Source organism: Panulirus ornatus, chromosome 46 (assembly GCF_036320965.1).
Source record: "Panulirus ornatus isolate Po-2019 chromosome 46, ASM3632096v1, whole genome shotgun sequence".
NCBI lineage: Eukaryota > Metazoa > Arthropoda > Malacostraca > Decapoda > Palinuridae > Panulirus > Panulirus ornatus.
The window spans coordinates 28,329,293-28,355,916 of record NC_092269.1 but is presented as its reverse complement, the minus strand read 5'-3'; the positions used below and the strand labels follow the sequence as shown (position 1 = coordinate 28,355,916).

Genomic DNA, 26,624 nt, shown 5'->3' with positions numbered 1-26,624 from the left:
GGTGGAAAGATGGAGTGAAAAAGATTTTGTGTGATCGGGGCCTGAACATGCAGGAGGGTGAAAGGAGGGCAAGGAATAGAGTGAATTGGAGCGATGTGGTATACCGGGGTTGACGTGCTGTCAGTGGATTGAATCAAGGCAAGTGAAGCGTCTGGGGTAAACCATGGAAAGCTGTGTAGGTGTGTATATTTGCGTGTGTGGACGTATGTATATACATGTGTATGGGGGGGGGGGTTGGGCCATTTCTTTTGTCTGTTTCCTAGCGCTACCTCGCAAACGCGGGAGACAGCGACAAAGTATAATAAAATAATAAATATATAAAATGAATTATGTTTTTTTTATTATTATTATTATACTTTGTCGCTGTCTCCCGCGTCTGCGAGGTAGCGCAAGGAAACAGACGAAAGAAATGGCCCAACCCACCCCCATACACATGTATATACATATGTCCACACACGCAAATATACACACCTACACAGCTTTCCAAGGTTTACCCCAGACGCTTCACATGCCTTGATTCAATCCACTGACAGCACGTCAACCCCGGTATACCACATCGCTCCAATTCACTCTATTCCTTGCCCTCCTTTCACCCTCCTGCATGTTCAGGCCCCGATCACACAAAATCTTTTTCACTCCATCTTTCCACCTCCAATTTGGTCTCCCTCTTCTCCTCGTTCCCTCCACCTCCGACACATATATCCTCTTGGTCAATCTTTCCTCACTCATTCTCTCCATGTGCCCAAACCACTTCAAAACACCCTCTTCTGCTCTCTCAACCACGCTCTTTTTATTTCCACACATCTCTCTTACCCTTACGTTACTTACTCGATCAAACCACCTCACACCACACATTGTCCTCAAACATCTCATTTCCAGCACATCCATCCTCCTGCGCACCACTCTATCCATAGCCCACGCCTCGCAACCATACAACATTGTTGGAACCACTATTCCTTCAAACATACCCATTTTTGCTTTCCGAGATAATGTTCTCGACTTCCACACATTCTTCAAGGCCCCCAGAATTTTCGCCCCCTCCCCCACCCTATGATCCACTTCCGCTTCCATGGTTCCATCCGCTGCCAGATCCACTCCCAGATATCGAAAACACTTCACTTCCTCCAGTTTTTCTCCATTCAAACTCACCTCCCAATTGACTTGACCCTCAACCCTACTGTACCTAATAACCTTGCTCTTATTCACATTTACTCTTAACTTTCTTCTTCCACACACTTTACCAAACTCAGTCACCAGCTTCTGCAGTTTCTCACATGAATCAGCCACCAGCGCTGTATCATTAGCGAACAACAACTGACTCACTTCCCAAGCTCTCTCATCCACAACAGATTGTATACTTGCCACTCTTTCCAAAACTCTTGCATTTACCTCCCTAACAACCCCATCCATAAACAAATTAAACAACCATGGAGACATCACACACCCCTGCCGCAAACCTACATTCACTGAGAACCAATCACTTTCCTCTCTTCCTACACGTACACATGCCTTACATCCTCGATAAAAACTTTTCACTGCTTCTAACAACTTTCCTCCCACACCATATATTCTTAATACCTTCCACAGAGCATCTCTATCAACTCTATCATATGCCTTCTCCAGATCCATAAATGCTACATACAAATCCATTTGCTTTTCTAAGTATTTCTCACATACATTCTTCAAAGCAAACACCTGATCCACACATCCTCTACCACTTCTGAAACCACACTGCTCTTCCCCAATCTGATGCTCTGTACATGCCTTCACCCTCTCAATCAATACCCTCCCATATAATTTACCAGGAATACTCAACAAACTTATACCTCTGTAATTTGAGCACTCACTCTTATCCCCTTTGCCTTTGTACAATGGCACTATGCACGCATTCCGCCAATCCTCAGGCACCTCACCATGAGTCATACATACATTAAATAACCTTACCAACCAGTCAACAATACAGTCACCCCCTTTTTTAATAAATTCCACTGCAATACCATCCAAACCTGCTGCCTTGCCGGCTTTCATCTTCCGCAAGGCTCTCACTACCTCTTCTCTGTTTACCAAATCATTTTCCCCAACCCTCTCACTTTGCACACCACCTCGACCAAAACATCCTATATCTGCCACTCTATCATCAAACACATTCAACAAACCTTCAAAGTACTCACTCCATCTCCTTCTCACATCACCACTACTTGTTATCACCTCCCCATTTGCGCCCTTCACTGAAGTTCCCATTTGCTCCCTTGTCTTACGCACTTTATTTACCTCCTTCCAGAACATCTTTTTATTCTCCCTAAAATTTAATGATACTCTCTCACCCCAACTCTCATTTGCCCTTTCTTTCACCTCTTGCACCTTTCTCTTGACCTCCTGTCTCTTTCTTTTATACATCTCCCACTCAATTGCATTTTTTCCCTGCAAAAAATCGTCCAAATGCCTCTCTCTTCTCTTTCACTAATACTCTTACTTCTTCATCCCACCACTCACTACCCTTTCTAATCAACCCACCTCCCACTCTTCTCATGCCACAAGCATCTTTTGCGCAATCCATCACTGATTCCCTAAATACATCCCATTCCTCCCCCACTCCCCTTACTTCCATTGTTCTCACCTTTTTCCATTCTGTACTCAGTCTCTCCTGGTACTTCCTCACACAGGTCTCCTTCCCAAGCTCACTTACTCTCACCACCCTCTTCACCCCAACATTCACTCTTCTTTTCTGAAAACCCATACAAATCTTCACCTTTGCCTCCACAAGATAATGATCAGACATCCCTCCAGTTGCACCTCTCAGCACATTAACATCCAAAAGTCTCTCTTTCGCACGCCTGTCAATTAACACGTAATCCAATAACGCTCTCTGGCCATCTCTCCTACTTACATAAGTATACTTATGTATATCTCGCTTTCTAAACCAGGTATTCCCAATCATCAGTCCTTTTTCAGCACATGTACATGTGTATATAAGTATATGTCTGTGTGTGTATATATATGTATACGTTGAGATGTATAGGTATGTATGTTTGTGTGTGTGGATGTGTATGTATATACATGAGTATGTGGCTGGATTGGGCCATTCTTTCGTCTGTTTGTTTGCGCTACCTCGCTAACACGGGATACAGCAACAAAGTAAAATACTGATAAAAAATACATAAAAATAGATAACACATTACCAGAAAAAGCATATACAAATATAATATTCTTCCCTAATTGATGTATCATAGAACAACAATTTACAAACAATTACATGTAAAATATGAAAGATTTGCTTTGCTTTGTCAATGTCTCCCGCGTTAGCGCAAAGAAACAGACGAAAGAATTGCCCAACCCATCCACATTACACACGTATATACATACACGTCCACACACGCAAATATATATACTTATACATCTCAATGTATACATATATATACACACACAGATATATACATATATACACATGTACATAATTCATAAGTTGTTAGAATCAGTGAAAATTTTTTATCGAGGATGTAAGGCATGTGTACGTGTAGGAAGAGAGGAAAGTGATTGGTTCTCAGTGAATGTAGGTTTGCAGCAGGGGTGTGTGATGTCTCCATGGTTGTTTGATTTGTTTAAGGATAGGGTTGTAAGGGAGGTGAATGCAAGAGTCTTTGGAAAGAGGGGCAAGTATGCAATCTGTTGTGGATGAGAGAGCTTGGGAAGTGAGTCAGTTGTTGTTCGCTGATGATACAGCGCTGGTGGCTGATTCATGTGAGAAACTGCAGAAGCTAGTGACTGAGCTTGGTAATGTGTGTGAAAGAAGAAAGTTGAGAGTAAATGTGAATAAGAGTAAGGTTATTAGGTACAGTAGGGTTGAGGGTCAAGTCAATTGGGAGGTAAGTCTGAATGGAGAAAAACTGGAAGAGGTGAAGTGTTTTAGATATCTGGGAGTGCATCTGGCAGCAGATGGAACCATGGAAGCGGAAGTGAATCATAGGGTGGGGGAGGGGGCGAAAATTCTGGGAGCCTTGAAGAATGTGTGGAAGTCGAGAACATTATCTCGGAAAGCAAAAATGGGTATGTTTGAAGGAATAGTGGTTCCGACAATGTTGTATGGTTGCGAGGCGTGGGCTATGGATAGAGTTGTGCGCAGGAGGGTGGATGTGCTGAAAATGAGATGTTTGAGGACAATATGTGGTGTGAGGTGGTTTGATCGAGTAAGTAATGTAAGGGTAAGAGAAATGTGTGGTAATAAAAGGAGTGTGGTAGAGAGCAGAAGAGGGTGTTTTGAAATGGTTTGGTCACATGGAGGGAATGAGTGAGGAAAGATTGACCAAGAAGATATATGTGTCAGAGGTGGAGGGAACGAGGCGAAGTGGGAGACCAAATTGGAGGTGGAAAGATGGAGTGAAAAAGATTTTGAGTGATCGGGGCCTGAACATGCAGGAGGGTGAAAGGCGTGCAAGGAATAGAGTGAATTGGAACGACGCAGTATACCGGGGTCGATGTGCTGCCAATGGATTGAACCAGGGCATGTGAAGCATCTGGGGTAAACCATGGAAAGCTCTGTGAAGCCTGGATGTGGAAAGGGAGCTGTGGTTTTGGTGCATTATTACATGACAGCTAGAGACTTCAGATGCTGGTGGCTGATTCGTGTGAGAAACTGCAGAGGCTGGTGACTGAGTTTGGTAAAGTGTGCGAAAGAAGAAAGTTGAGAGTAAATGTGAATAAGAGCAAGGTTATTAGGTACAGTAGGGTTGAGGGACAATTTAATTGGGAGTTAAGTTTAAATGGAGAAAAACTTGAGGGAGTGAAATGTTTTAGAAATCAGCCACTGTATCATCAGCGAACAACAACTGACTCACTTCCCAAACTCTCTCATCCACAACAGACTGCATACTTTCACCTCTTTCCAAAACTCTTGCATTCACCTCCTTAACAACCCCATCCATAAACAAATCAAAAAACCATGGAGACATCACACACCCCTGCCGCAAACCTACATTCACTGAGAACCTATCACTTTCCTCTCTTCCTACAAATACACATGGCTTACATCCTAAATAAAAACTTTTCACTCCTAACAACTTGCCTCCCACACTATATATTTTCAATACCTTCCACAGAGCATCTCTATCAACTCTATCATATGCCTTCTCCAGATCCATAAATGCTACATACAAATCCATTTGCTTTTCTAGGTATTTCTCACATACATACTTCAGAGCAAACACCTGATCCACACATCCTCTACCACTTCTGAAACCACACTGCTCTTCCCCAATCTGATGCTCTGTACATGCCTTCACCCTCTCAATCAATACCCTCCAATATAGTTTCCCATGAATACTCAACAAACTTATACCTCTGTAATTTGAGCACTCACTTTTATCCCCTTTCCCTTTGTACAATTGCACTATGCAAGCATTCCGCCAATCCTCAGGCACCTCACATGAGTCATACATACATTAAATAACCTTACCAACCAGTCAACAATACAGTCACCCCCTTTTTTAATAAATTCCACTGCAATACCATTCAAACCCACTGCCTTGCCGGCTTTCATCTTCTGCAAAGCTTTTACTACTTTTACTACTTTTTACTACTTTTTTAAAACTATATTTATTTATTCATTTTGCTTTGTCGCTGTCTCCCGCGTTAGTGAGGTAGTGCAAGGAAACAGACAAAAGAATGGCCCAACCCACCCACATACACATGTATATACATACATGTCCACACACGCAAATATTCATACCTATACATCTCAATGTATAAATATATATACACACACCGACATATATTTATTTTATTTATTTTGCTTTGTCGCTGTCTCCCGCGTTAGTGAGGTAGCGTAAGGAAACAGACGAAAGAATGGCCCTACCCGCCCACATACACATGTATATACATACATGTCCACACATGCATATATACATACCTATACATCTCAATGTACGCATATATATACACACACAGACATATACATATATACACATGTACATGATTCATGCTGTCTACCTTTATTCATTCCCATTGCCACCTCGCCACACATGGAATAACATCCCCCTCCCCCCTCATGTGTGCAAGGTAGCGCTAGGAAAAGACAACAGAGGCCCCATTCGTTCACACTCAGTCTCTAGCTGTCATGTAATAATGCACTGAAACCACAGCTCCCTTTCCACATCCATGCCCCACAGAACTTTCCATGGTTTACCCCAGACGCTTTGCATGCCCTGGCTTAATCCACTGACAGCACGTCAACCCCAGTATTCCACATCATTCCAATTCACTCTATTCCTTGCACGCCTTTCACCCTCCTGCATGTTCAGGCCCCGATCACTCAAAATCTTTTTCACTCCATCTTTCCACTTCCAATTTGGTCTCCCACTTATCCTCATTCCCTCCACCTCTGACACATATATCCTCTTGGTCAATCTTTCCTCACTCATTCTCTCCATGTGCCCAAACCATTTCAAAACACCCTCTTCTGCTCTCTTAACCACACTCTTTTTATTACCACACATCTCTCTTACACTATTATTACTTACTCGATCAAACCACCTCACACCACATATTGTCCTCAAACATCTCATTTCCAGCACACCCACCCTCCTCCGCAAAACTCTATCCATAGCCCACACCTCGCAACCATACAACATTGTTGGAACCACTATTCCTTCAAACATACCCATTTTTGCTTTCCGAGATAATGTTCTCAACTTCCAAACATTCTTTAAGGCTCCCAGAATTTTCGCCCCCTCCCCCACCCTATGATTCACTTCCGCTTCCATGGTTCTATTCGCTGCCATATCCACTCCCAGATATCTAAAACACTTTACTTCCTCCAGTTTTTTCCATTCAAACTTATCTCCCAACTGACTTGACCCTCAACCCTACTGTACCTAATAACCTTGCTCTTATTCACATTTACCCTCAACTTTCTTCTTTCACACACTTTACCAAACTCAGTCACCAGCTTCTGCAGTTTCTCACATGAATCAGCCACCAGCGCTGTATCATCACCGAACAACAACTGACTCACTTCCCAAGCTCTCTCATCCACAACAGATTGTATACTTGCCCCTCTTTCTAAAACTCTTGCATTCACCTCCCTAACAACTCCATCCATAAACAAATTAAACAACCATGGAGACATCATACACCCCTGCCGCAAACCTACATTCACTGAGAACCAATCACTTTCCTCTCTTCCTACACGTACACATGCCTTACATCCTCGATAAAAACTTTTCACTCCTTCTAACAACTTTCCTCCCACACCATATATTCTTAATACCTTCCACAAAGCATCTCAATCAACTCTATTATATGCCTTCTCCAGATCCATAAATGCTACATACAAATCCATTTGCTTTCCTAAGTATTTCTCACATACATTCTTCAAAGCAAACACCTGATCCACACATCCTCTACCACTTCTGAAACCACACTGCTCTTCCCCAATCTGATGATCTGTACATGCCTTCACCCTCTCAATCAATACCCTCCCATATAATTTACCAGGAATACTCAACAAACTTATACCTCTGTAATTTGAGCACTCACTCTTATCCCCTTTGCCTTTGTACAATGGCACTATGCACGCATTCCGCCAATCCTCAGGCACCTCACCATGAGTCATACATACATTAAATAACCTTACCAACCAGTCAACAATACAGTCACCCCCTTTTATGATAAATTCCACTGCAATACCATCCAATCCCGCTGAGTTGCCGGCTTTCATCTTCTGCAATGCTTTTACTACCTCTTCTCTGTTTACCAAATCATTTTCCCTAACCCTCTCACCACCTCGACCAAAACACCCTATATCTGCCACTCTATCATGAAACACATTCAACAAACCTTCAAAATACTCACTCCATCTCCTTCTCACATCACCACTACTTGTTATCACCTCCCCATTAGCCCCCTTCACTGAAGTTCCAATATGTTCCCTTGTCTTATGCACTTTATTTACCTCCTTCCAAAACATCTTTTCATTCTCCCTAAAATTTAATGATACTCTCTCACCCCAACTCTCATTTGCCCTCTTTTTCACCTCTTGCACCTTTCTCTTGACCTCCTGCCTCTTTTTTTTTTTTTTTTTTTTTTTAAATATGAAAGAAAAATGATCATAAACATCAACGTATATCAATGTTGTCTGTAAACATTTCTGGGCTGATCACCCCTAGCCTCCACAACCTGCTTTCACTACAAGCCTCTGCACCCAAGCCTCAACTTGCAGATGCAACCAGCCACTAATAGCCTGCACCTCAGGTTCAACTTATAGTAGACAGCCAAGCATCCTTAGGGTTCCCAAAGCATACGTACATAAAAATAAGATGTGCAAGAGCAACAATATGGAAGGATCACAGATAATGAAAGGTAGAGACTACATGCATGTATGAATTTTTCAGTATGTTGCAGTAAATGAACATAAGCATTGATCATGGTAAAGAAAGTTCTATAAAAGAAAATCAATTATGTGTTTTCACAAAAAGTAAATAGAACAAAAATAAAAGAACTCACCTTCTCCTCAAATTTCCATCTCTTGTCCACCTCCTCCTCATTTTTTTCATGAGTTTTGATATATGAAGCCACTAGTTTTTCCTTTAGATGAGAAGTCAGCTTATCCTCTGGCTGGGGAGTCTGCAAAACAAATATTACATAATTACTTGTAGAAAGTTACCTGAAGTATGAAAGCATTTTTGTAGGTCATATAGGACTAAAAACGTGAATGAAAATGAAAAGACAAAAAAAGATAAAAGTTGTGGAAATGAAAGCATGAAAATTCACTGAAGAGGTTAAATGAAAAATTGCAGTGCTGCTAATGCATGCCTGACCTTGACAACAGTGCACGTGGCTGATGCATCAAGTAATTTTACAAACTTTTATAGTTATCCTATTATGAAAAAATTTTCAATAAATCACTGATTTAAAGCATGGGAACATTTATTACATAAAACATAATAATAACAATCAGTAATCAATTTCTAGGTATAGGTAAACATATGATAAAACATGAGCAGTGGCAACTTACTTGATACACAGCATTCATAACCACACTTTTCAGCATATTTTCCTGAAACATCTACCAAAGTAATATACAACAATAGGGTGAATGTAGTGGATGAAATACAGTTCTGAAGTAATCTCTCTAATTGTTACATGAATATCTATGAAACTGTAAGGTTAAACACATTTTTCAAACAACTTGCAAAACGAATCAAATTAAACAACCATGGGGACATCGCATGCCCCTTCTGCAGACTGACATTCACTCAGAACCAATCACTCTCCTCTCTTCCAACTCATACACAGGGGATAAAGGTGAGTGTTCAAACTACAGAGGCATGTTTGTTGAGTATCCCTGGAGAATCATAAGAACTTTCACAAAGCATCTCTATCAACCCCATCATATTCCTTCTCCAGAGCCATAAATGCTTCATACAAATCCATCTGTTTTTCTAAATATTTCTCACACATTTCTCAAAGTAAACATCTGATCCACACATCCTCTACCACTTCAGAAACCACACTGCTCTTCCCCAATCTGATGCTTTGTACATGCCTTCACCCTCTCATTCAATACCCTCCTATATAATTTCCCAGGAATACTCAATAAACATGCCTCCATAGTTTGAGCCCTCACCTTTATCCCCTTTACCTTTGTACAATGGCACTATGCATGCATTCTGCCAATCCTCAGGCACTTCACCATGATCCACACATACACTGAATATCCTTACCAACCAATCAACAACACAGTCACCCCCCTTTTTAACAAATTCTACTGCAATACCATCCAAATCCATTGCCTTGCTAAATTTCATCTTCCACAAAGCTTTCACTATCTCTATTCTCTTAACCAAACCATTCTGTCTTTCTTCAACTGTTTCCTGGCACTACCTTGGTAATGTAGAAAATGGCAATCAAGCATGAAAAATATCCCTTCTGTAAGCATGTGAATAATAAATGACAGTATGGGTACCTTTTGAACACTTTTTGGAGGCATCAGACAAGTTGGAGTGTAGTTGATTTTGAGTTCCTCACATGCCTGCTTGCGTAGTGCTTGATAGTCCTCCACAGATAGCAAGTTACGCGGATGATGGTCACGAACTAGAGCCAGAAAACTGCAACCAGTATAAAATATCTATCAATCAGTGTTTTTTCAGCATAAAATGCTATACCTTCATCATCACCACTGAATCAACATACAATAAATGCCATATTAGCCATTAAAAGATCCATTTCTTACAAAGTCCTAATTTACTTCCTTTCTCCTTAGTGCATGACTACGGTAAATCATGACTGCAGTCCAAGGTGAAGTGAGAGTAACAGGAGGTGCATGTTCCTAATGCACAGCATTGTAGCATGAGAGATGATTTGTTGCACATAATTATTCTGCTCAGTAAATGAATGTGGAAGAACAAAAGAGCAATCGAGCTCACCTACAGGTTATGAGTATGGATATAAATACACCATCAGTATATCTATTCATATTTGCCTTCAATTTACATGTGAGGCAGTATGGTTTAGTGGTTCTGTATTCACCAGTCAAATGCATATCTATTCTGCTTCCTATTCCCCAAGCCTTTCCAAACTGTGCTGGAAACATGGCAACATTCAATAAAAATGCACATACTTCAGTGTGTCAAACTGCAAAAAGATATCAACATTGATGAACTGTGACAATGCATAACATCCATCAAACAGACAAATAAAAATATGAACAAGCAAAAAACATCTACACACATAGATATGAAAAAAGTAAAGAAAAACTACTCTTTAAAATGAATTGGTAACCTGTGGCACTAAAATGGTGGTGACAAATTTTGTGTTCCTTTTGAAGAAATTCACATCTTCCTAAGAGCAGTTTAGTGCATAAACTTGGTAATGCTGCAAGAGAATACACTTCAAATGAAGACTTCAAGGGAGGCTACATAGCCCATATTTATTCTTTGAACTGAAGAAAAACACTGGAATGAGGAGACTTAATGTCATTGTGATACAGTTAAAATAAAAACTGATCCATACAGTGATGAAAAAGGAATGATCACCATACTGGCTCTATCTTCTTAATTCCAAATGCACTATACAATATATTCTCAATCTCTAGTTCTTTCATTTCTTACCAATTCTGACTTATAATCAGAGTTATGAGTCTTATGCCATTCAATTTTTAATATGTTGGAAAATAAATATTATCCCTGGGGATAGGGGATTAAGAATACTTCCCACGTATTCCCTGCATGTCGTAGAAGGCGACTAAAAGGGGAGGGAGCGGGGGGGCTGGAAATCCTCCCCCTCTCGTTTTTTTTTTTTTTTTTTAATTTTCCAAAAGAAGGAACAGAGGGGGCCAGGTGAGGATATTCCAAAAAAGGCCCAGTCCTCTGTTCTTAACGCTACCTCGCCAACGCGGGAAATGGCAAATAGTTTAAAAGAAAAAAAGAAAGAAAATAAATATATTAAGTTTCATAGCTGAAAGTAGAATTTTCTTCAAGCCACACACAGGGTTTATCACCAAGCTAAACCTTTTCATTAGTGATGTAATATCAACCTAGAGCTAGATGTCTTCTGACATTCAGTTCTGTAGAAGCTAGAAAACAACTATTTTAAGTTTGCTGGCTCCAAAGATTATATTTTCTTCAAGTCATATGGATGGTTAAATTACAGGTTTTTGAAAGAGGCATAACTAAAGCAAAAGTAGAGGTACCTATCTTAGGCCAATCACTTCTTTAGATCGGAGAGAACATCTACATAAAGTTTGATAAGTCTGTGGTTTAAAGTTTCTTAGATCTAACCAAGATTGAAATGAAAGTTGCAGCATGACCAACATGACTGAAAGAAGGAGAACAAACAAAGCAACCCCTTAGTGTTTGTCATGCTACATGGGAGGCATAAAATATCACGCGAAACATTCATACATCATAGCTGGGACAAGAAAATGCTACTGTCCAAGCTTCTTGGACATCCTACAATCATAGTATCTTTAATCCTTTCACTGTAGAGAAGTGGAACAGCCCCTCTCCCTCTGTGCAGCTAGGGGAGATTAATCATTTCTCCCTGGTTACAAAAATATAGGAATCAGTGGAGTACACTTGGCTATAAAAAATCTGTAAGGTGTTACAGGGGATGTGATGTCAGTCAGTCATTGCAGCCAAACTCATGGGGATGATACTGAGGCATATTTCTTGTTTCACTTACATGTTCACAGTACTGTTTGAGTCAGCACTTTTCAATATTTGTCTTAGCACGTATCTGTTCATGTCAATATTCATTCTGAATAAAACTGATTACATTTTGAAAGAAAAATTCCATGCAAACTCCACTGGACTTTACTCCCTCGCTGCAAAAGCATACTCCTCCCTCTGAAATCTATGCCCCTATGCCCTTCAATTTCTTTCACATAGTTAAGGCACAAGGCCTCTGTCACCATGCCAACAAAATGGAAGATCGATAAATCTCTCTTTCTCTTATAAGCTTCACTCATATTCTCATGTGTCTCAGTGACCCATTTAGTACATAAAGCCTCCCTTCTATTTTCATTTACCTCCCTTCATGTTAGCTTGAGAAATTCTCATATATTCTTTACCTTGCATTTATTCCATTCCAAAATATCACCAATAACAGTGAACTAACCAAAGAAATAGGCAATTTAATGAACACAAAAGAATTGCAATACAAAAGATGCAATTTTGGGAACTATATGTAAATGATTTCAACCAAAATCACAAAATCCTTGTAAAGGTTACTAAATACAGCACATATTTTTAAAAGCAAGAGGGATACCATATACTTTATACCTTTCCTTTAACCTAAATCAAATAAAGCCTATCAAAAGCAAATCAAACTTTACGACAACAGCATTCCTTAAAATCATAGAAACTCAATATATGCCTTTGATGATATGATTTTCCATATCAAACCCTTAAGCTCACTTACAACTGTGACTTCAATGATTCACAGAAACTTACTGATCCCAGTGCTTATTAAAGAGTTTTGTTGGTGTATTCAGTAGCATCCTGTAAAGAGCCATGGCAGTCACTAAGTTTCCCTGACTCTGCTCAAGTGCCGTGGTGACCCATTTAGTACATAAAGCCTCCTTTCTATTTTCATTTATCTCCCTCCATGTTACCTTGTGAAATTCTCATGTATTCTTCTCCTAAGAAGTGACTGACAGAGGTCTATACTTATATTATACAGTACTTCTTTAGACTTAAAAATCTTGCAAAAACACATTAACAGATTGTGTTTCTGATTGTCTTTCACTTACATCTATTCTACTCCAAAATATCACCAATAACAGTGAACTAATCAAAGAAATGAGCAATCTAATGAACACAAAAGAATTGCAATACAAAAGATGTAATTTTTGGTAACTACATACACGTGCAAATGATTTCAACCAAAATAAAACAATCCTTGTAAAAGCTACTAAATACAATACATATTTGTAAAAGCAAGAGGGATACCATATGCTTTATACATTTCCTTTAACCTAAATCAAACAAAGTCAATCAAAAGCAAATCAAACTTTACAACAATAGCATTCCTTAAAATTGTAGAAACTTAATTTCTGCCTCTGATGATATATTTTCCATCTCAAACCCTTAAGCTCACTTACAACTGAAACTTCAATGATTTACAGAAACTTACTGATCCCAGTGCTTATTAAAGAGTTTTGTTGGTGTATTCAGTAGTGTCCTGTAAAGAGCCATGGCAGTCACTAAGTTTCCCTGACTCTGCTCATAATCAATACAAAACTCCCACAAGCTTGAACTGTGCCATGATCCTCCAACTATGTCCAAACCATTTTTGTACAACCTGTGGAGTAAACACACAACAAAGTTAACTATACATAATACTGAGCAAGATATCAAAATTCTAAAAACATGATTTGAGTGTATAAACATTTGTTAAAATCATCTAGAAATTTCAGCTAGGCAATTAAACACCCTATGTAAAGTGTTTTGTTTCTTTTTTATGAAAGGTTAACAGGTCTTTCTAAGGTTATAATGTAACTTCTGTATCTCCCATCTTCAACTTTGTTCCCATTCATGTGAAATGAATCAAGATCATGCAGCCTCTCAGCCGAAAGTTTTTTGATTGCACAGAAAAGTTGATTTATCAGGTGAGATGAGCATCTCATTTTTACTCCTCAACCTTGTTGCATAATTCCATTTTGCACAATCAAGTTCAATATCTCTTGCGACCTTGTTCGATATACTTTCTATCAATTATCCTTGTAAAACCTTCCTCCATTTAGTAACTTACCATGTACCACATACATCAATTACACCTTCCATAAGGCATCTCGGTCAATCCCATATTGTTGTGCCATACAGTGTACACGTGCATAAACAAACAGTCTTATGGAAAAGCCATGAAAATGAAGGATCAACACTTGATATATAGCATAAAATAATATACAGTAAATGCAATATGTTAAATCATATCCAAGAACATTGACCAGAGCATACTTTCAGTACACCATTCTCTTAATTAACTAAATAGAATATAAGAAACAGTATGGAAAAAGTCAGTGCCGTAGAGGATGTCCTATTAGCACACAATCCAGGGAATTCTGAGCAGCTGGAAATGAGTGGAAAAAAGATATCATTGCAATGGTCTCAAATTGGTCAAGCAGAGGATGACAGCACTTCCTCACTAGTAATAGTGAAGGTTGGAAGGTTCTAACCCTGATTTTCTTAAACATTTTTTTTTTTTTTTTCTTTTTTTTCTGTCTCCCGCGTTTGCGAGGTAGCGCAAGGAAACAGACGAAAGAAATGGCCCAACCCACCCCCATACACATGTATATACATACGTCCACACAAGCAAATATACATACCTACACAGCTTTCCATGGTTTACCCCAGACGCTTCACATGCCTTGATTCAATCCACTGCCAGCACGTCAACCCCGGTATACCACATCGCTCCAAATCACTCTATTCCTTGCCCTCCTTTCACCCTCCTGCATGTTCAGGCCCCGATCACACAAAATCTTTTTCACTCCATCTTTCCACCTCCAATTTGGTCTCCCTCTTCTCCTTGTTCCCTCCACCTCCGACACATATATTCTCTTGGTCAATCTTTCCTCACTCATTCTCTCCATGTGCCCGAACCATTTCAAAACACCCTCTTCTGCTCTCTCAACCACGCTCTTTCTATTTCCACACATCTCTCTTACCCTTACGTTACTTACTCGATCAAACCACCTCACACCACACATTGTCCTCAAACATCTCATTTCCAACACATCCATCCTCCTGCGCACAACTCTATCCATAGCCCACGCCTCGCAACCATACAACATTGTTGGAACCACTATTCCTTCAAACATACCCATTTTTGCTTTCCGAGATAATGTTCTCGACTTCCACACATTCTTCAAGGCTCCCACAATTTTCGCCCCCTCCCCCACCCTATGATCCACTTCCGCTTCCACGGTTCCATCCGCTGCCAGATCCACTCCCAGATATCTAAAACACTTCACTTCCTCCAGTTTTTCTCCATTCAAACTCACCTCCCAATTGACTTGACCCTCAACCCTACTGTACCTAATAACCTTGCTCTTATTCACATTTACTCTTAACTTTCTTCTTTCACACACTTTACCAAACTCAGTCACCAGCTTCTGCAGTTTCTCACATGAATCAGCCACCAGCGCTGTATCATCAGCGAACAACAACTGACTCACTTCCCAAGCTCTCTCATCCCCAACAGACTTCATACTTGCCCCTCTTTCCAAAACTCTTGCATTCACCTCCCTAACAACCCCATCCATAAACAAATTAAACAACCATGGAGACATCACACACCCCTGCCGCAAACCTACATTCACTGAGAACCAATCACTTTCCTCTCTTCCTACACGTACACATGCCTTACATCCTCGATAAAAACTTTTCACTGCTTCTAACAACTTGCCTCCCACACCATATATTCTTAATACCTTCAACAGAGCATCTCTATCAACTCTATCATATGCCTTCTCCAGATCCATAAATGCTACATACAAATCCATTTGCTTTTCTAAGTATTTCTCACATACATTCTTCAAAGCAAACACCTGATCCACACATCCTCTACCACTTCTGAAACCACACTGCTCTTCCCCAATCTGATGCTCTGTACATGCCTTCACCCTCTCAATCAATATCCTCCCATATAATTTACCAGGAATACTCAACAAACTTATACCTCTGTAATTTGAGCACTCACTCTTATCCCCTTTGCCTTTGTACAATGGCACTATGCACGCATTCCGCCAATCCTCAGGCACCTCACCATGAGTCATACATACATTAAATAACCTTACCAACCAGTCAACAATACAGTCACCCCCTTTTTTAATAAATTCCACTTCAATACCATCCAAACCTGCTGCCTTGCCGGCTTTCATCTTCCGCAAAGCTTTAACTACCTCTTCTCTGTTTACCAAATCATTTTCCCTAACCCTCGCACTTTGCACACCACCTCGACCAAAACACCCTATATCTGCCACTCTATCATCAAACACATTCAACAAACCTTCAAAATACTCCCTCCATCTCCTTCTCACATCACCACTACTTGTTATCACCTCCCCATTTGCGCCCTTCACTGAAGTTCCCATTTGCTCCCTTGTCTTACGCACTTTATTTACCTCCTTCCAGAACATCTTTTTATTCTCCCTAAAATTTAATGATACTCTCTCACCCCAACTCTCATTTGCCCTTTTTTTCACCTCTTGCACCTTTCTCTTGACCTCCTGTCTCTTTCTTTTATACATCTCCCACTCAATTGCATTTTTTCCCTGCAAAAATCGTCCAAATGCCTCTCTCTTCTCTTTCACTAATACTCTTACTTCTTCATCCCACCACTCACTACCCTTTCTAATCAACCCACCTCCCACTCTTCTCATGCCACAAGCATCTTTTGCACAATCCATCACTGATTCCCTAAATACATCCCATTCCTCCCCCACTCCCCTTACTTCCATTGTTCTCACCTTTTTCCATTCTGTACTCAGTCTCTCCTGGTACTTCCTCACACAAGTCTCCTTCCCAAGCTCACTTACTCTCACCACCCTCTTCACCCCAACATTCACTCTTCTTTTCTGAAAACCCATACAAATCTTCACCTTAGCCTCCAAAAGATAATGATATCTTAAAGATATCTAAAAGAATCTTTCATGCTCATGGGGCAAACCATAACTGAGAGTAAAAGAATTACTCCTCTTTAGTTACTTATATGATTTGCTCCTCTACCTTTATAGAGCAGACCAATCCTCAGGTACATAAACATTTTACCATGCTGCCATTAATGCTTTTCAAATCTAACGGACTGTAAGTCCATCCTGACCCTGCACTTACCAATCCAACTTCTTCAAAGATACCAAGATTATTCTTTTCTTTTTTATATATATATTTTGTCTCATTTTCTTTCAAGGCTTAGTCTAACTATGATTGAAACTTCTAACATGAAAACAAAGAAATAAAAAGTATATCTGGAGTTAATGCTTTAAACCTACATTCACTAAAATTTTACAAGCTAATGAAACAAATACTAATGAGAAAATGCAACACAAAAAAATAATTCATGCCACTGTGAATACAAATCTACAATGGTATACAATCAAGAAAGATGTATCAAATAACATTGTCTAATTCTGATGTTACTTACTCTTGCACAAGCTTAGGTGATATGTTCTTTTGTTTGGCATAGGTGATAAAACTGCTTAGCAGTGGCAACCACAATTCCGTACAAAATGGTACACACTCTGTACCAATCAGGAGGACACCCATATACCTATAAATGAACAAAGCTTTAACAAATGAAACATAAGTTACTATATCCTGACAATGAAAATGAATGACTCTGGCTTCTGTATGTAACTGACTGCACTGAACATGACCATCTATACATCCCTCTATAATGAACCTCATATCATCCACTACTTTGCTGAGTAGTTCTTACAGAATCACCACACATCCTCATCACAGCAAACCCCACACACTCTTTAGCATAAAAACACTCAACTCATACACATACTTCCAGTTTCTAAACTTCCACCACACTCCCCATATCACTTTCCCCTTTGCTTCACTAGTTTACGTTCTTTCTCCTTGCAACATCCAAACCTTCCATAAGCCTAACACATCTAAAACCTTTGCCTGTTTTTTCTGTCAAGCAATTCCTTTGCCATCTCATGATTTCTTTTCACAGGCTCATTTTTTAGTGCACCCAATCTCGTCAGTCCACAATCAAATACTTGCTATCTCCTTAACATTACATGCCCATAATCAAATTTTGTCCCGAATTTATACAGTATGAACTCCTTGAAAAAGGCACTCATGCCAAAGAACTTACATTCTTAACACTCACGATTTTCCCAGATCTCTTAACTACTCATCTGTCATTACTCCTTCCATTACTTCAGCATTGCTTCATACAATATTCATACCATGTTATTTTTACCATATTTGAGTGTGAGTTCTCTCTAAACTATCTCCATTTATCTACTTATCTATCTATCTATGATTCATCATTAAATCTGTTCCCAAATCCTACAAATGGTAGATCAAGAATGAACAGCCTCTCAAATTGTCAACACAAGCCTGATGTTTTATAATGAAACATAAACTTTCACATCTACATAAGCACTTCTTACTTTTTAAATCTGCACGCAAGGTTCGTCCATCAGGAGACACCAACATTTCTGGTCTCTGGTTACACTATCTCTGCACAAAAATTGCTACAAAAGCATTTGTACTCAAATCAATCACCTGGCATTCTCATCTACCTCTAATTGATTCTCTCACTGCACCAATCTATATCCCCTGCAGTCTACTTATAAATGAGGCAGAAACAGGGAGAAAGAGGAAAATTAAAATGATCTCTGATCATTATTTTGTAGAGACGAAGGTGAAGATTTGGAGAGGTTTTTCAGAAAAGAAAAGAGAATGCTGGGGTGAAAAGAGTGGTGAGAGTAAGTGAGCTTGGAAAGGAGACATGTGTGAGGAAGTACCAGGAGAGACTGAGTGCAGAATGGAAAAGGTGAGAGCAAATGACGTAAGGGTAGTGGGGGAAGAATGCGATGTATTCAGGAAAGCAGTGATGGCTTGCGCAAAAATTGCCTATGGCATGAGAAAAGTGGGAGGTAGGTAGATTAGAAAGGGTAGTGAGTGGTGGGATAAACAAGTAAGATTGTTTGTGAAAGAGGAGAGAGAGGAGTTTGGACAATTTTTGCTGGGAAGTAATGCAAATGACTGGGAGATGTATAAAAGAAAGAGGCAGGAGGTCAACAGAAAGGTGCAAGGTGAAAAAGAGGGCAAATGAGAGTTGGGGCAAGAGAGTACCATTAAATTTTAGGGAGAATAAAAGGATGTTTCAGAAGGAGGTCAATAAAGTGCATAAGACAAAAGAACAAATGGGAACATCAGTGAAGGGGGCTAATGGGGAGATAATAACAAGAAGTGAAGAAGTGAGAAGGAGATGGAGAGAGTATTTTGAAGGTTTGTTGAATGTGTTTGACGATAGAGTGGCAGATATAGGGTGTTTTGGTCAAGGTGGTGTGCAAAGTGAGAGAGTCAGGGAGAATGGTTTCATAAAAAGAGAAGAGGTAGTGAAAGCTTTGCGGAAGATAAAAGCTGGCAAGGTGGTGGGTTTGGACACTATTACTGTGAAATATATCAAAAAAGGGGTTGACTGTGTGGTTGACTGGTTGGTAAGGATATTCAATGTACGTAGGGTTCATTTTCAAGAGCCTAAGGTTTGGCAGAATGCATACATAGTGCCATTATACAAAGGTAAAGGGGATAAAGGTGAATGTTCAAATCGCATGGTAACAAGTTTGTTGAGTATTCCTGGGAAATTATATGGGAGGATTGAGAGGGTGAAGGCATGTACAGAGCATCAGACAAGAGAAGAGCAGTGTAGTTTCAGAAGTGGTAGAGGATGTGTGGGTCAGGTGTTTGCTTTGAAGAGTGTATGTGAGAAATACTTAGAAAACCAATGGATTTGTATGTAGCATTTATGGATCTGGAGAAGGCATATGACAGAGTTGATTGAGATGCTCTGTGGAAGGTATTAAGAATGTATGGTGTGGGAGGTAAGTTTCTAGAAGCAGCGAAAAGTTTTTATCATGGATGTAAGGCAAGTGTACGAGTAGGAAGGGAGGAAAGTGACTGGCTCCCAGTGAATGTTGGTTTGCGGTAGAGGTATGCGATGTCTCCATGGTTGTTTAATTTGTTAATGGATGGGATTATTAGGGAGGTGAATGCAATAGGTTTGGAGAAAGGGGTAAGTATGCAGTCTGTTGTGGATGAGAGGGCAAGGGAAGTGAGTTAGTTGTTATTCGCTGATGACACAGCGCTTGTGGTTGATTTGAGCAAGAAACTGCAAAAGTTGGTGATTGAGTTTGGTAAAGTGTGTGAAAGAAGAAAGCTGAGAGTAATTGTGAGTAAGAGTAAGGTTATTAGGTTCAATAGGGATGAGGGACAAGTTAGGTGGGATTTAAGCTTCAATGGAGTAAACTGGAGGAAATGAAGTGTTTTAGATATCTGGGAGTGGATTTAGCAGTGGATGGAACCTGAAAGCAGAAGTGAGTCATGGGGGGGGGGGGGAGGTTCTGGGAGAGTTTAAGAATGTGTGGAAGGCAAGAACGTTATCTTGGAGAGCAAAAATGGGTATGTTTGAAGGAATAGTAGTTCTAACAATGTTATATGGTTTCGAGGCATTGGCTATAGATAGGGTTGTGTGGAGGAGGGTGGATGTGCTGGAAATGAAATGTTTGAGGACAATATGTGGTGTGAAGTGGTTTGACTGAGTAAGTAATGAAAGAGTAAGAGAGATATATTTATTTATTCATTTTATTTTGCTCTGTCGCTGTCTCCCGCATTAGTGAGGTAGCGCAAGGAAACAGACGAAAGAATGGCCCAACCCACCCACATACACATGTATATACATACACGTCCACACACGCAAATATACATACCTATATATACATATATACATATATACACACACACACAGACATATACATATATACACATGTACATAATTCATAGTCTGCCTTTATTCACTCCCATCGCCACCTTGCCAAACATGAAATAACAACCCCCTTCCCCCTCATGTAAGCGAGGTAGCGCTAGGAAAAGACAACAAAGGCCACATTCATTCACACTCAGTCTCTAGCTGTCATGTATTAATGCACAGAAACTACACCTCCCGTTCCACATCCAGGCCCCACAGAACTTTCCGTGCTTTACCCCAGACGCTTCACATGCCCTGGTTCAATCCATTGAAAGCACGTAGACCACGGTATACCACATCGTTCCAATTCACTCTATTACTTGCAAGCCTTTCACCCTCCTGCATGTTCAGGCCCCGATCACTCAAAATCTTTTTCACTCCATCTTTCCACCTCCAATTTGGTCTCCCACTTCTCCTCATTCCCTCCAACACTGACATTTATATCCTCTTTGTCAATCTTTCCTCACCCATTCTCTCCATGTGACCAAACCATTCCAAAACACCCTCTTCTGCTCTCTCAACCACACTCTTTTTATTACCACACATCTCTCTTACCCTATCATTACTCACTCGATCAAACCACCTCACACCACATATTGTCCTCAAGCATCTCATTTCCAGCACATCCAGTAAGAGAGATGTATGGTAATAAAAAGAGTGCAGCTGAGAGAGCAGAAGAGGGTGTATTGAAATAGTTTGGTCACATGGAGAGAATGAGTGAGGAAAGATTGACAAAGAAGATATGTGTGTCAGAGGTCGAGGGAACGAGAAGTGAGAGACTAAAATGGAAATGGAAGGATGGAGTGAAAAATATTTTGAGTGATCAGGACTTGAAAATACAGGAGGGTGAAAGTCATGCAAGGAATAGAGTGAACTGCAATGATGTGGTATACCAGGGTCAACGTGCTGTTAATGGATTGAACCAGGGCATGTGAATCGTCTGGGGTAAACCATGGAAAGTTTTGTGCGGCCTGGATATGGAAAGGAAGCTGTGGTTTTGGTACATTACACATGACAGCTAGAGACTGAGTGTGAACGTATGTGGCCTTTGTTGTCTTTTCTTAGCACTACCTCGCATGCATGAACATGTACATGAGTATATATGTATACATCTGTGTATGTAATTGTATGTATAAGTTGAAATGTATAGGTAAGTATATGTGTGTACGGGCATTTATATATATACATGTGTATGTGGATAGCGCAAGGAAAAGACAACAAAGGCCACATTCATTCACACTCAGTCTCTAGCTGTCATGTATATTGCACCGAAACCACAGCTCCCTTTCCACATCCAGGCCCCACAGAACTTTCCATGGTTCACCCCAGACGCTTCACATGAACTGGTTCAATCCATTGACAGCATGTCACCCTGGTATACCACATCATTTCAATCCACTCTATTCCTTGCATGCCTTTCACCCTCCTGCATGTTCAAGCACCGATCGTTCAAAGTCTTATTCACTCCATCCTTCCACCTTCAATTTGGTCTCCCAATTCTCCTCGTTCCATCCAACACACATTTATATCCTCTGTCAATCTTTTCTCACTTATTATTTCGTCTGTTTCCTTGCTCTATCTCGCTAGCGTGGGGGAGAGCAACAAAGTATAATGAAATAAAAAATGATTTTTTTTTATATTTTGCTTTGTCGCTGTCTCCCGCGTTTGCGAGGTAGCGCAAGGAAACAGATGAAAGAAATGGCCCAGCCCACCCCATACATATGTATATACATACACATCCACACACGCAAATATACATACCTATACATCTCAATGTACACATATATATACACACACAGACATATACATATATACACATGTACATAATTCATACTCTCTGCCTTTATTTACTCCCATCGCCACCTCGCCACACATGGAATAACATCCCCCTCCCCCCTCATGTGTGCGAGGTAGGGCTAGGAAAAGACAACAAAGGCCCCATTCGCTCACACTCAGTCTCTAGCTGTCATGTAATAATGCCCGAAACCACAGCTCCCTTTCCACATCTAAGCCCCACAGAACTTTCCATGGTTTACCCCAGACGCTTCACATGCCCTGATTCAATCCACTGACAGCACGTCGACCCCGGTATACCACATCGATCCAATTCACTCTATTCCTTGCACGCCTTTCACCCTCCTGCATGTTCAGGCCCCGATCACTCAATATCTTTTTCACTCCATCCTTCCACCTCCAATTTGGTCTCACACTTCTCCTCATTCCCTCCACCTCCAACACATATATCCTCTCGGTCAATCTTTCCTCACTCATTCTCTCCATGTGACCAAACCATTTCAAAACACCCTCTTCTGCTTTCTCAACCACACTCTTTTTATTTCCACACATCTCTTTTACCCTTACATTACTTACTCAATCAAATCACCTCACACCACATATTGTCCTCAAACATCTCATTTCCAGCACATCCACCCTCCTACGCACAACTCTATCCATAGCCTACGCCTCGCAACCATACAACATTGTTGGAACCACTATTCCTTCAAACATACCCATTTTTGCTTTCCGAGATAATGTTCTCGACTTCTACACATTCTTCAAGGCTCCCAGGATTTTCGCCCCCTCACCCACCATATGATTCACTTACGCTTCCATGGTTCCATCCGCTGCCAGATCCACTCCCAGATATCTAAAACACTACTTCTTCCAGTTTTTCTCCATTCAAACTTACCTCCCAATTGACTTGACCCTCAACCCTAATGTACCTAATAACCTTGCTCTTATTCACATTTACTCTTAACTTTCTTCTTTCACACACATTACCAAACTCAGTCACCAGCTTCTGCAGTTTCTCACATGAATCAGCCACCAGCACTGTATCATCAGCGAACAACAACTGACTCACTTCCCAAGCTCTCTCATCCCTAACAGACTGTATACTTGCCCCTCTTTCCAAAACTCTTGCATTCACCTCCCTAACAACCCCATCCATAAACAAATTAAACAACCATGGAGACATCACACACCCCTGCCACAAACCTACATTCACTGAGAACCAATCACTTTCCTCTCTTCCTACACGTACACATGCCTTACATCCTCGATAAAAACTTTTCACTCCTTCTAACAACTTGCCTCCCACACCATATATTCTTAGTACCTTCCACAGAGCATCTCTATCAACTCTATCATATGCCTTCTCCAGATCCCTAAATGCTACATACAAATCCATTTGCTTTTCTAAATATTTCTCACATACATTCTTCAAAGCAAACACCTGATCCACACATCCTCTACCACTTCTGAAACCACACTGCTCATCCCCAATCTGATGCTCTGTACATGCCTTCACCCTCTCAATCAATACCCTCCCATATAATTTACCAGGAATACTCAATAAACTTACACCTCTGTAATTGGAGCACTCACTCTTATCCCCTTTGCCTTTGTACAATGGCACTATGCAAGCATTCCGCCAATCCTCAAGCACCTCACCATGAATCATACATACATTAAATAACCTTACCGACCAGTCAACAATACAGTCACCCCCATTTTTAATAAATTCCACTGCAATACCATCCAAACCTGCTGCCTTGCCGGCTTTCATCTTCCGCAAAGCTTTTACTACCTCTTCTCTGTTTACCAAATCATTATCCCTAACCCTCTCACTTTGCACACCACCTCGACCAAAACACCCTATATCTGCCACTCTATCATCAAACACATTCAACAAGCCTTCAAAATACTCACTCCATCTCCTTCTCACATCACCACAACTTGTAATCACCTCCCCATTAGCCCCCTTCAATGATGTTCCCATTTGCTCCCTTGTCTTACGCACTTTATTTACCTCCTTCCAGAACATCTTTTTATTCTCCCTAAAATTTAATGATACTCTCTCACCCTAACTCTCATTTGCCCTCTTTTTCACCTCTTGCACCTTTCTCTTGACCTCCTGTCTCTTTCTTTTACAAATCTCCCAATCATTTTTCCCTGCAAAAATCGTTCAAATGCCTCATGCCACAAGCATCTTTTGCGCAAGCCATCACTGATTCCCTAAATACATCCCATTCCTCCCCCACTCCCCTTACCTCCTTTGTTCTCACCTTTTTCCATTCTGTACTCAGTCTCTCCTGGTACTTCCTCACACAAGTCTCCTTCCCAAGCTCACTTACTCTCACCACCCTCTTCACCCATAAATTCTCTCTTCTTTTCTGAAAACCCATACAAATCTTCACCTTCGCCCCCACAAGATAATGATCAGACATCCCTCCAGTTGCACCACTAAGCATATTAACATCTAAAAGTCTCTCTTTGGCACACCTGTCAATTAACACGTAATGCAATAACGCTCTCTGGCCATCTCTCCTACTTACATACGTATACTTATGTATATCTCGTTTTTTAAACCAGGTATTCCTCATCACCAGTCCTTTTTCAGCACATAAATCTACAAGCTCTTCACCATTTCTACTTACAACACTGAACACCCCATGTCTACCAATTATTCCCTCAACTGCCACATTACTCACCTTTGCATTCAAATCATCCATCACTATAACCCAGTCTTGTGCACCAAAACCACTAACTCACTCATTCAGCTGCTCCCAAAACACTTGCCTCTCATGATCTTTCTTCTCATGCCCAGGCCTCATGCCCTTGTCTTTATTTGCCTCCTTCCAAAACATCTTTTTATTCTCCCTAAAATTTTATAATACTCTCTCACCCAAACTCTCGTTTGCCCTCTTTTTCGCCTCATGCACCTTTCTCTTGACCTCCTGCCTCTTTCTTTTATACATCTCCCACTCATTTGCACAATTTCCCTGCAAAAATTATCCAAATACCTCTCTCTTCTCCTTCAATAATAATCTTACTTCATCCCATCACTCACCATCCTTTCTAATCTGCCCACCTCCCACCTTTCTCATGCCACAAGCATCTTTTGCGCAAGTCATCACTGCTTCCTAAATTCATTCCATCCCTCCCCCACTCCCCTTACATCCTTTGCTCTCACCTTTTTCCATTCTGCACTCAGTCTCTCCTGGTACTTCCTCATACAAGTCTCCATCCCAAGCTCACTTACTTTCACCACTCTCTTCACCCCAACATTTTCTCTTCTTTTCTGAAAACCTCTACAAATCTTCACCTTCACCTCCACAAGATAATGATCAGACATCCCTCCAGTTGCACCTCTCACCAAATTAACATCCAAAAGTCTCTCTATCACACGCCTATCAATTAACACGTAATCCAATAATGCTCTCTGGCCATCTTTCCTACTTACATATGTATACTATGTATATCTCCCTTTTTAATCCAAGTATTCACAATCACCAGTCCTTTTTCAGGATACAAATCTACAAGCTCTTCACTATTTCCACTTACAAAACTGAACACCCCATGTACACCAATTATTCCCTCAACTGCCACATTACTCCCCTCTGCATTCAAATCACCCATCACTATAACCCTGTCTCATGCATCAAAGCTGCTAACACACTCACTCAGCTGCTCCCAAAACACTCTCCTCTCATGATCTTTCTTCTCATGCCCAGGTGCATATGCACCAATAATCACCAATCTCTCTCCATCTACTTTCAGTTTTACCCATATCAATCTAGAGTTTACTTTCTTACACTCTATCACATACTCCCACAACTCCAGTTTCAGGAGTA

At 40.5% G+C, this 26,624-nt stretch overlaps 1 protein-coding gene across 1 annotated transcript in view; it reads right to left on the bottom strand.

Moving 5' to 3' along the window:
• Positions 1-26,624, bottom strand: part of LOC139763342 (uncharacterized) — a 305,437-nt gene that overhangs the window by 198,377 nt on the left and 80,436 nt on the right. The window contains exons 5-8 of the mRNA XM_071689364.1: positions 17,638-17,763; positions 13,627-13,794; positions 9,959-10,100; positions 8,497-8,616 (exon numbers count right to left, since the gene is read on the bottom strand). Coding sequence (XP_071545465.1) covers positions 8,497-8,616; positions 9,959-10,100; positions 13,627-13,794; positions 17,638-17,763 — 556 coding nt within the window. The remainder of the gene's footprint in view (positions 1-8,496; positions 8,617-9,958; positions 10,101-13,626; positions 13,795-17,637; positions 17,764-26,624) is intronic.